Source organism: Macaca mulatta, chromosome 18 (genome assembly GCF_049350105.2).
Source record: "Macaca mulatta isolate MMU2019108-1 chromosome 18, T2T-MMU8v2.0, whole genome shotgun sequence".
Classification (NCBI taxonomy): domain Eukaryota; kingdom Metazoa; phylum Chordata; class Mammalia; order Primates; family Cercopithecidae; genus Macaca; species Macaca mulatta.
Window position 1 is genome coordinate 21,629,785 of NC_133423.1, and position 12,239 is coordinate 21,642,023.

General features: G+C 39.3%; 1 protein-coding gene across 2 annotated transcripts in view; it reads left to right on the top strand.

Moving 5' to 3' along the window:
• The first annotated feature begins 4,149 nt into the window (after positions 1-4,149).
• LMAN1 (lectin, mannose binding 1) overlaps positions 4,150-12,239 on the top strand; it is a 32,379-nt gene continuing 24,289 nt past the window's right edge. Inside the window, exons 1-5 of one of the 2 annotated variants that reach the window (XM_015122057.3) lie at positions 4,150-4,384; positions 7,580-7,734; positions 7,817-7,924; positions 8,658-8,719; positions 9,949-10,048. In XM_015122057.3, the coding sequence (XP_014977543.1) occupies positions 4,171-4,384; positions 7,580-7,734; positions 7,817-7,924; positions 8,658-8,719; positions 9,949-10,048 (639 nt within the window). In that variant the 5' untranslated portion in view covers positions 4,150-4,170. 2 annotated transcript variants of the gene reach the window in all.

Consider the following 12,239-nt stretch of genomic DNA (forward strand, 5'->3'; position numbering starts at 1 on the left):
AAGGCTGGTAATCTTGTACTCTTTACAAGCAATTGACTCAGTGCTTCGTCTTCCCCTGGCTACAGTTAATGTTCCAAAGATGGACATGTAACCTAAATTGACCTAATCAGAATGAAATGCAGAAATTTTATCCAAGGATGAAAGAGATTTTCTGTCTCTCCCATTGAACCTAAAGAAGGTCTGACATCTTAGAACCTTGAGAGAAGCTAGCCTGAGGACAAAGTCAATGTGAGGTAGAAACAGAACATTTCAAAGATGGAGAGACCCTGGCTATAACTTCCTGGGCCCAGTCCTAGTCTAACTTACAGTTCTGTGACATAATAGATTTCTTTATTGTTTCAGTCACTTTGAATTGGGGCTTTTTTGCTCTTGCAGCCTAAAGCATTCAATTTATTAAAATACATATAATTTTCTAACTGTTCAAGGTTAAATCCGAATTCTCTAAGCAAGTTGTATTCCTATTGCCTTGCCTCTAGTATAGTGGTTTTAACACTTAATTGTCTGATGTTGTGAATAAGAACACACACATGTGAATGAATGATCACGCATTCAAGGAGCAGGCAGATAATATCATTTTCATTACTCTTATCAAATACAATTTATTCAAAGTCATTAGGAGGTTCCAAAAATAGTTAATCCACTAATGCAAACAATGAATTGGCATGGTAACCTTAGTTTTCACACTATTTTTGCTGTAACTAAGTGAAATTCTTTCCAGCTAGCTTAAGCAAAATGGAGGTCTATTGTAAGACTACCAGAGTGGTTCACAGACCATCGATTTTACCCCAACTCCAGCCAACAATTATATGTGCCATTGATGAGGGGAGTGTATCTGAGTCAAAGAAAATTGAAACTGATCACCAATTATGAAAAAACAACCCATTAATCCACAGGGCTCCCTGTGAGTAGGAAGACCAGAAAGAAAAGATATCTCCCAATCTGCTTTTGGGCTTCTTGTTCACTCAAGAGCAAAACACCATTCTGTGCTATGTGCTAGAAGACATCCATGGGTTTTATCAATGGGACAAGCCTGTCAATCTTCCGGCATTTGGGATACTTTTTGCTAGCACAGAAGAAGCTGGCAATGAGTCACAGATATTGCCAGAAGATAGTTAGAAGGAATCGGGCACCAAACCGAGCCCTGCTACTGCCACTCCATCTCTCCAGCTCTGTGCAGGGCCCAGTGGTGTGTTGAGGAACCCTCTTAATTTTTATTCCCCTCCCAACTCAAAAATCTGAGCTTAATTTTTGGAAATTGCCTCAGGCACTGGAGGGGTAGTAAGAAATCCCCCCTCATTGTGTTGTACAAAATTTGCAATATGGTATTGCCCTGAAGGTAAAACATCACTTAATTGTTAAGGAATTTCCCCTCCATGGGTTACTTCAAAAATACAGATTTTAAAATTCACTGGCCCAGAGTTCCTGGGACCTAGAGTAAAAGCATTCTGATCCTTGAAACTTCAGTTTGCCAGGCCCAGTTTCTCAATTTCACCATTTGTAAAAGCGTCTTATCTAACTCAAACCGGAAAGCTCTCAGTTCTGAAGGAAAAATGCTATAAAATTTAAAGTTTAACAACTTAGACAAAACAACAAGCAAGATTCCCAAACATGACACACAAAAAACCCTTACAGGGGAAAATAGTAAATTGAGCTATGTTAAAATTATAAGTATCTATTCATTAAAAGACAACATTAAGAGAGTGAAAAGTCATCCCACTAAGTGGGTGCAAATATTCACTATATGTTTATATCCAAGCAGGGACAGGTATTCAGAATAAAGAGTTTCTACAAGTTAACAACAACAAAAAAAAGACAGCTGAAGCCCTCACATGCTGCTGATGGGAGTGTAAATGAGCACAACCACTGAGAAATTGGCAGCATCTACTATGACCTAGCAACTCTACTCCTAGGTATATATCCAACAGAAATGTGTGGTTTTTAAAAAAAGAAAATCTGGGTGCTGGTTGCATGGGATGTATTCATTTTGGGAAAAATTCACTGAGTTACATTCTTAGGGCTTGCATAGTTTTCTTTATATAATATGCTTCAATTTTAAAAAGTTTGTTTGTTTGTTTGTTTGTTTTTTAAAAAAAAAGAAACAGCTTCACAGGGCGCACTGGCTCACGTCTGTAATCCCAGCACTTTGGGAGGCCGAGGTGGGTGGATCACGAGGTCAGGAGCTCGAGACCATCCTGGCTAACATGGTGAAACCCTGTCTCTACTAAAAATACAAAAAAATTTAGCCAGGTGTGGTGGCGGGCGCCTGTAGTCCCAGCTACTCGGGAGGCTGAGGTAGGAGAATGGCGTGAGGCGGAGCTTGTAGTGAGCTGAGATGACGCCACTGCCCCCCAGTCTGGTGACAGAGCGAGACTCCGCATCAAAAAAAAAAAAAAAAAAAAAAAAAAGCTTCACAGAACACAGAACATAGTTACATTTATGGTTCAGCAAAATTACAAATATTTACTTGTATTATGCTTGAAATTCAGGTCTCTCATGAGTCCAAATCATGAGTCATGAACTGAAAATACTTAATATACACAATGTTTAACATAAAATGGTTCTTAAGATTGAAGGTTTTAATGATAGAATGGCTGGAATTGAAACCTATCTCTGCCACTTACTGTGTGACAGTGGGCAAATTATTTAATCTTTCTATGCTTGTTTCCTCATCTGTAAATGGAAATACTAATGGCATCTACCTTAGAGGGCTGCTGTCAGCATTCCGTAAGTTAACTTATGTTGAAAGCTTAGTGCAGTTACTGACACACAGAAAGCACTCAGTGTTTGCCATTTTTATTAACATTAATGTTTGTTTAACAAATATTCACGGATTCTTTACTCTGTGCAAGGCATAGAGCTGGTTGACAGAGCAATGAGAGAACAAAAGAAAAGAAAATGATTAAATCCTATGGGTTTAAAACCCTGGAGAGTCCAGGGCAATGACCCACATACAATATACAGTGGATAAATATTTGTTACTGCTATTGCTGAGATAGCAGTAAGTATTGTGCTTTCATCTCGAGACTAGCAGGTGGAAAGCCTTAAATCCATATTCAACTTGAAGGTTTTATTTGAGCACTAGAAAGAGATTTAACAGTAATGGTCCATAAGTCTGAAGATGGAAAACTGGGAAGTTAATGAAAAATAAGTTTAAGTAATATGGCTATTTAGTCCCTAGGGCTAGTATGGCGTTCATGTAGCCCACACGAACAGAGCTAGTGAAATAAAGAGCCATGTGTAAAAACAATATAAATCATACTGCTGTTTCTTGGACTTGAAAAACTCACCATGACACATTTTTGAAAAAAAAACTTTGACCATGAATATTTTGACGATATATTTTCCTAAGCAAGGGAAAGAAGGGTCCCCTTTAAAATACAGAACGTATTCACTGAGTGGAAGACCGATCCTATCTCAAATGTCCAGGTTCTACAGATGCCTGGGTCCATAGCACATTATCCCTCTCACCAAAACCAAACCAAACTCAGTTTCATTTGAATGCACTATTGCCATGGTTTCAAAATTTGGAAAGCTCTTGGAATTAAATTTTGAGATGTAAAGGTTGGCTGACAAATTCACAGAAACCCTCTTTCCGACACCAACTCATAAACCCTAAGGCATCCTACAACCCCCGTGGGTGCTGATTCCTAGTTTGAAATGCTCTAACACAGGTTGGTGGAGCTCAGTGGGCTGGGACCATAAGCATTCGGGATTGTACCACTGAAAAACCGATGTCACATCAAAAAGAACGCCTTTCTTCTAATATACTGAAAAGGTTTTGTACAGGCTGGGTCCACAAGTCTTAGGGCTAGCCAATTCCGGCTCCCAGATAGTCTAAGAAGCCGGAGAGAGCTCCCTGCAGGTAAAGACCTATCCGCGCCTCCCGCACACTCTGCCGCGCCGGAAGGGAAGATTGGAGTCCTTTCCCCGCCCCCGGGAGGGTAGGCGGGGACTAAGGACCGCACCGCCCCAGACCCACCCCCTGCGCGTGGCCCCGCCCACAGTTGCTCCTGGCCTTGCGGCCGCGGGGAAACCGGAGGCCGGGGGCGGGGCTCACCCCTTGCCCTTGGGGGTCCCCCGGGCTCCACCAATCAGCGAGCGCCCTGTTGGCCATCCGCGGCCATCCGCGCCCCTCCCTCTCCCGCCCTCCTCCGCGTCCCAGAATCCAAGATGGCGGGATCCAGGCGAAGGGGTCTCCAGGCCAGAGTTCGGCCGCTGTTCTGCGCCTTGCTGCTGTCACTCAGTCGCTTCGTCGGGGGCGACGGCGTGGGAGGAGACCCCGCGGCCGGGTTGCCACATCGCCGATTCGAGTACAAATACAGCTTCAAGGGGCCGCACCTGGTGCAGAGCGACGGGACCGTGCCCTTCTGGGCCCACGCGGGGAGTAAGCCGAGGCAGAGGGATGGGGGCCGGGTTCCTCCCCGCCTTCTGCCGCCTCTTCGCCTTTCATCCGCGGCGACACTGGTGTGCCCGTTCCAGCCGCTGCACACTATGTGCGCTGTGGAGGGGACCCTCTTGGCATCCCCTCCGCCGGGTCCCTCCTGGTTCGCACGGTTCCCTCCGCTTGTCCCCGAGTGTTTCCCTCACCCATTGTGTTCTCTCCCACCCGCCTGCTGTCTTCCCTTCTTTGATCTCGTCGGTACTTTCCGTTTGATCTAGAAGTGTTTGGTTACCTCTTACACTTCCTAGCACTCAAACTCGCTTCTAGGTATCATGTTTCACAACGCCACGTCTCTAGGAGAAATGTGCCCTACCCCCGGTCATCCTAACCTGAGACATGTTCTAGAAGCCCCCTTACTTCCTTTCCCGCTCCCCTCCCCCGCCCGCCATACACTCTTTCTTTTCTCCGGTGTTAGCAATGGTTAATGCTTCGCTTGAACCCCATGCCCACTGACGGCTCCTGAGATGGCATATATTGGTATTAGAGTAATTTTTAAGTCTTTGTATGTCAGAAGACATTCTTACACTGTTGTAACTACACATTTTCCTCTCAGTGACTTGGTGCGGTCTTTGATCTTTTCTCTTGTAGTAACACATTATGTAACTTTTTAGGAGAAGGGATGTATTTTTAGGGATTGATTGTTTCTGAACCTGAGACTAAGAATAGCATTACATTTTCAGTCCTTTAAAAAAACTGGAAACATTGAAATAATCTCTTGGGTTCATATTTTATTCACTGTCTGTATTTGGCACTCTTGTAGCTAAGAGAACCTTGCTAGAGCATTTACTTATGTGGAAGGAAACATATCTGCACTTTTTAGTGCTGATGTGTCACTGCTGACTAAGGAGTCAATCGTAGCACTTGGCATGACATAAGCTCTGTTCAGTGACCATCAGGTATACCCTTTGAACAAATGGCAAATGCCTTTATATGAGATGAGGAGCTCTGGCTGTTTGAATTCTATCTGTGTGTGTGATTAAGTAATCTTTTGTATAATAAGGTTTCTGTACATCATTTTAGATTATCCGGTGCTTGAAACAAAATGTTTCATTTCTAGAAAGTAATTACTGAATAGGAAGCACCCTTTTAGGAAGGGCTGTTTCTCTCAAATTAATGTATAATTAAAAGGTGTAGCTTTCAATTTGACTTAATGACCAAGTCATTAAGTAGTTGCAGTAGAGTGCAGTTGTTTTGTTACTCAGCAGTCATTTATTATGTGCCCATGCAGCGAGGGTGTATTACTGGGCATTTGTTATCAAGGTATCTCTATTCTTGATACACAAAGGTGATGCAAATGTTATCAAACACAAGTTTTTGGAGTTTTTGTTTCTATTTGTGGAATGATGATGAATTATTCAGTAGTGTTGATAGATTTGTTCACAGATTTTCACTTCTACACGTCTCCATTGCCTGCCTGTTCTTCTATCCCTTTGCTTTTTCTCTCACATACACTACATTAGCCAATTAGTAGTCAAATGAGTTACCTTGACTTCCTTTACAGAGCCATAATCAGCTAATCTGTTCTGCTGCAGAAATGTCAAGATAATGTACCAGTAAATTAAAGCCGTGTGGCTAGAATGAATTTGAAACAAAGTATTAGTGTTTTAGCCATGATTTATCTGGCTACTGGCTCTGGGAATCCCTGCTGTGGACATCCCTTGCTTTCACTGTCACTGTAGTTTTTACATAAGCCTCACTGTAACTACATTGATCATTTTGTTCTTTTCATTTTGCTCTGCAATTCGTTACTTCAAAAAGCTTAAAAGTAGAGAAATTTAAGATCTAGTTTAAACACAGCCCTTTACCTTCAACCCCAAATTAAGACCAAATCTATGGTGTTTCTCTTTCTTACCTCGAATGTTCCTTTAGTACACATCCTTACGCCCATAAGGGCAAAAAATGATAATTTGTAACCCTTTATAGCTCTCAGAGCTCTTTCACTTTCATTCTCTGATTTGATCCTTAGTAGGCAAGGCAGGTGTTATCTGTTTTATAGATGAAAAACTGATACTCAGAAAGGTTAAGGTTTTTGAAAAAGGATACATAAGTAGTGTCAGTGAAGTTGAACTCAAATCTAGGTCTTCTGATTCTGTGTTCAGTCTCTTTCCATGATGGCCACACCCCCATCCTTTGAATATTTGAAAGTAACAGTGAGCAAACAGTGACTGATCCTACTAAAGTATCTCAGCTTTCCTTCTGGTCAATTTTTTTCTACCTTTAAAGTGATATTACAGTTACAGTTGTTGTATTTCCCAGCATGAGTTTCAGAATTAGTTAATATCTGAGAGCTAGAATTGTTCAAATTTTAAGTCTGATAGGCCTTTGGTAATTACCTAGTCTAATAGGAGAAATAGCTAACATTTATTGAAACATTTAAAGCTACTTATATAGGCACTTAAATACTTACGAGGCTGTTCAAGAAATGGAGTAACTTGCCTATAGATCAAACAGCTAGTAAGTAGTAGAGCTGGGGCTTGAACCTAGCCTGGAGAGGTAAACCACCGTTTTAGGGATCACTATTTTCTCTGAGAATCTGCTGAAGAATTGCTTATTGAAGTTCAGTTGACCCTCTCCATGGAAGAATGTATATAAGTACAGTATTTTGCATATAACTTTTAGGGTGTTTATGGAATGATTGAGCCTAGCTCCTTCATTTTACAGGTAAACATATGGTGAACCCAAGAGAGTAAGAATTATTTGCTCAAAGTCACACAGCTGAACTGAGACTAGGAACAAGTCTTTTGATTCCTAGTGGTATGTTCTCTTCACACTGTTTGAGCTTTCTAACCTTTGTAAACTAGTAAAATACATTGCAGCTTTTTTAAAAGTACAGATTTTTAAGGTTTAAAAAAGAATATTATGAGAATCAGATAGTTTGCCTTAAAGTCATAATTCCCTTTCTCCCACCCACTGTCCCTGGAATTTGTAGTGTATGAATGTAGCTTTATTTATTTATTTTTATAAGGGAGGTGTTAGCCCTAAACTTTTAAAGTTGAAGCTGTTAACATGAAACTTTTTTCCTAATAATTATTGTACAGGTTACTAAGTCTCTGTAGGTATATTTAGCAGTTTGGAAATGATTCATTGAGTTTTACCTAATTATAACTTACAGCTTTTCTTCCCTGATTTCTGTTCTAGATGCTATTCCAAGTTCAGATCAAATTCGAGTGGCACCATCTTTAAAAAGCCAAAGAGGCTCAGTGTGGACAAAGGCAAAAGCAGCCTTTGAGAACTGGGAAGTTGAGGTGACATTTCGAGTGACCGGAAGAGGTCGAATTGGAGCTGATGGCCTAGTATGATCATTTCTTTAACTTAGGAAATGTATATAAATGCATATACCACTAGCCTCTAACTTTTCCTGTTATATATTTTCAGGCAATTTGGTATACAGAAAATCAAGGCTTGGAGGGCCCTGTGTTTGGATCAGCTGATCTGTGGAATGGTGTTGGAATATTTTTTGATTCTTTTGACAATGACGGAAAGGTATATTTATTGTCAGGACTGTTACCCACTTTAATATGTCTACCAACAGAGTTAGGCTGTGAGAAATAATAGCTTATTTAATGCTTTCATCAGTTTCATAGTACAGAACTCCCCAAGCTATATGGTAAATATGATAATTAGTCTTTATATAGCTGGAAATTTATCAGTTTAATTTACATGTGCGTGATTTTTTGTACATCAACTTGAGAGCATACTAGAGCCCTGAGTCTCAACTTTGCAGTGACCCCTGCTCCCATGGCCCTATTGAATGGATGAATACAAATCTTTAGACGTAGGTGGGGAAAACAGTAGTGCTTAGAAGACTCTTACCAGTTTATTTACATAAGAACATCCAAATGCATGACTATTGCTAGCTCACATATTCATATCTGGTCATATGTTAATCATTGTTTTTGATTGGGCCTATTTTTTGAAGATCTCTCCTAAAACGGTTAACATCAAAATGTACTTACATATTGGAAACATTAGCTTGTGGCTTAGCAGCCTTAAGGTTGATGATCTTCCCATCAGCTGGTTGTTTCTCTATTAATTTTCAGGGGTGATTGTTAGCAATTTAAAGAACTTTAGTAATTCCTTGAGTGCCAAGGCCAGGTTATTTTAAAAATTTGAGTCCTAGAATCTTAGATATGTAAGTCACTTCATAGTACATCAAGAATGATGTAGAATGCTTTGATTAAAGACATTTTCAAAAATTTGTTTTCTTTATTTTTAGAAAAATAATCCTGCTATAGTAATTATAGGCAACAATGGACAAATCCATTATGACCATCAAAAGTGAGTGTGTATTTTTTACATTACTCTTGATTTCAGCTTCTTTTTGGAATCCTTGTGAAATATATTGTTTCAAATCTGAACACTTTCCAAATGAAAAAAATACTGTTCTTTTTCTTGAGACATATTTTGTAACTTAGTAGAAAGGTTTTATTTTATTTGGTTGTGTTCTAACGTTCTATCTGTGGACCATCTCAGATTCAAATATAGTATGTGTTTTTAATTTAACCTCAAATTATTTAATATTATACTTTTGAAACTTATTTGATATTATACTTTTGAAAGTTTATAGACTGTCCTGGCTCTCATTGATGCCACTGATCATGCATTTTTGTCTTCATTAAAAGGGATCTTTAAAAAATAAAGTTGAGCCTTGATTATTAAGGCTGATGATTAAGCAATTTATGCCATCTTATTTAACTTCAATATTGCATTTTTTAAAGACTCAGTGGTTTGCAGGGATTCTAAGTGTTCTAAGTCAACCCTCTGTATTTATGTGTTCCGTATCTGTGGATTCAACCAACTGCAGATCAAAAATAATACAAATTATTTTGTATATGCAACAAGATTACAAATTTTAATATACAGTATAACAACTATTTACAGAGCATTTACATCGTATTAGGTGTGATAAGTAATCTAGAGATGATTTAAAGTATACACGAGGATGTGCGCAAGTTGTATGTAAATACTATGCCATTTTATATAAGGGACTTCAGCATCTGAGGATTTTGGTATCCACAGGGGTCCTGGAACCAATGCCCTGTGGATGCTGAAGGATGACTGTATATTTAAAATGTATATAAATTAGGTATGTACATTTTTTATTTTCACGTGTTTGTTGTATAGGAAATAGCTTTTAGCCAGCGAACTGTAAGAAAGATGACTTATCCATACTGTTTTTCTGCCTTGGTGAGTTTCAGCCCTGGTAGTTCATCATAACTCCCTGTGGAGCTATTTAAAATGGAGGTGCCTAGGCCACCTCCTTTTGATTCTGCTTCAGTTGATTTGGAGTGGAATCTACATATTAAAAGCCCAGTGGGTGATTCATGTTTTTGCCCTAGGGTAGAGATTCACTGCCTTAGTCTCATGTAGTCTCATGTAGTCTTTTGAGTAAATAAAATAAAATAACTCAAGACTTTTTCATAACTTGGTATTATTTTAATCTTCCTGAATTTTTAAATATTGAAAAGCTGAGTGTCTTCTTTATTTTCCTTTCTCTTATACTATAGTGATGGTGCTAGTCAAGCTTTAGCAAGTTGCCAGAGGGACTTTCGTAATAAACCCTATCCTGTCCGAGCAAAGATTATCTATTACCAGAAAACATTGACAGTAAGTAACATTTATTTAGAGAGAATCAAATAAACATTGTTATAGTATGACTTTCCATGTTGAATTTTTGATAGAAATTAAACGCACTTAAATTTGGATATTGCTTACATACTCATGATTGTTACTCTAAGACAGCAGAAGAGTGGTCATCTGTTGTAAACCCCTGATGGTAGGTTTCCATTTAGTCAGCAAATGTTTAAGCACCCTACTGTATAGCACATGTGAGAGATACATATATCGAATGATCGATTGATCGATCGATTGATAGATAATCTCCAAGCCTTTAGGATATAAATATGAGTAAGACAGACAGACTTTCTCCCCAGAGAGCTTATAGCCTAACAGAGGACACACATATGTAGCATTCCTATGCTGTGTAATAAATGCTACGTTCAGACACTATCAGGCGGTCCTGTGGTTAGAATCCTGTAACCGCCAGGTGGAGGTGGGGAAGGGCAGGAACATTTTCTCAGGGTTGAGCTGTGCCCTCCAAGGAGATCAGGAAGTTCCTGGGTAGGGGGAAGAGGGGGTGTGTGTGTGTGTGTGTGTGCGCGCGTGCAGGTGAGTGGGTGTACTCCAAGCATAGAAAGCAGGCTTAGGCACTTGAGAGAACTTGAAATATTTTGGAAAGACATGTAATTTGGTATGGCTGGAGATAGAAGAGATCAGTGAGCAGTGAGGTTGAAAGGTTGGCAGTAACAGGCCTTGCACAACTTCCTGTAGTTTATCCTATAAGAAACTTTTAAAAACGTTTAAAGAGTTTTAAGCAGGAAAAGAAATGAGCAGATTTGCGATTTAGAAAGATGACTTAGGTCCCAGTATTCTTAGTACCTGTTTTCTTGGGGTTGGGGGTGAACACAGTTGTTGAGTCAAGGATAGTTCCTGAATCTAGCCAGTTGGACAGCTAATTGGTACTATTTACTAGCAAAGCAGCAGCACATTTGTTTGTGTTTTATCTGTTTGGGGGAGGAATGGGAAATCAGAGGGTTGTTAATGAGTTTAGTTGTAGATAAATTGAGGTTAGGGTAATATATAGGTGGATATATCTGACTGGCAATTATGATAACTAAGATCACTATGCATTGTAAACTTTGCTTTTTAAAGATGCCATCAATACCTGGTTATATAATACTTAAAAGCAAAAAAATATAGTGTATGAATTTTTCTTTCACCTAAATCATGAGCTAGCCTTACACTCCTGGGTCTAAAACTCTGAGATTAGTACTTTGGAAAACTATATTGGCTCTGTCTTAATTCCAAGCTAATTTAGAGATCTTAGAATAGAGCAAGTATCCAGTCTATTATGATTAACTTGGGTTTTAATTCCACTGTAATTATTCACCCTGTACAATTTCATTAGAGTCATCAGTAAGTCTTGCTTACCTGCATGTGGCAAAGCCCAGACATCAAGCATGGTGGGTGCAGACTGCCCATGTGACCCAACATCGTGAGGCTGTGAGCCCTGGCAGCACTCCAGAACGATAACCTTGCAAAATGTACTCACCAAAAAGGGTTTCACAATTGGATGAGATTGGGCACTACTCTTGCATATTAGCACATTAAAGATTTCTTTATGAAGGATCCTTTAATAAACCTTTATTAAACCTCATGTTTCCCAGACTGACTTAACTATGGAATTCTTTTTCACCTAGTATCTATGAGTGATCATGGAGCTAGTGTTTTCACCTAATATCTATGAGTGATCATGGAGCTAGTGTTTTCACCTAATATCTATGAGGGATCATGGAGCTAGTGTTTTTAAGTACACGTTTTGGAGAGACTGGCTGGACACCTGACTGCTACTTATTGGTTCTCGCCTCTCTGTGCATTTGCTCAGTCTGGTAATAATTCCTTTTCTTTCTACTTGGTAAAGTCATACTCAGCTTTGAGCACACAAATTCAGATCCCTTTTCCATCAGATTTCCTAAACAGCTCATAATGATCTGTCTCTCCTAAACTCTTATTTTTTTTTCTCTAATGCTTATTTGGCCTTGAGACGTGTTGTATTGACTTGCTTATTAGCTATATGTATGTCTTTTCTTATCAATATGATTGTAAACTTCTCACAATAGGCATTATATCCTATATTTCTTCTAGTTCCTAATATTGTACCCATGTTAAGTACTCAAGAAGTGTTTATTTTAATGAGTACTTTCACCCTAGCTTGTCCCAGTTGTTTCCACATTGGAGA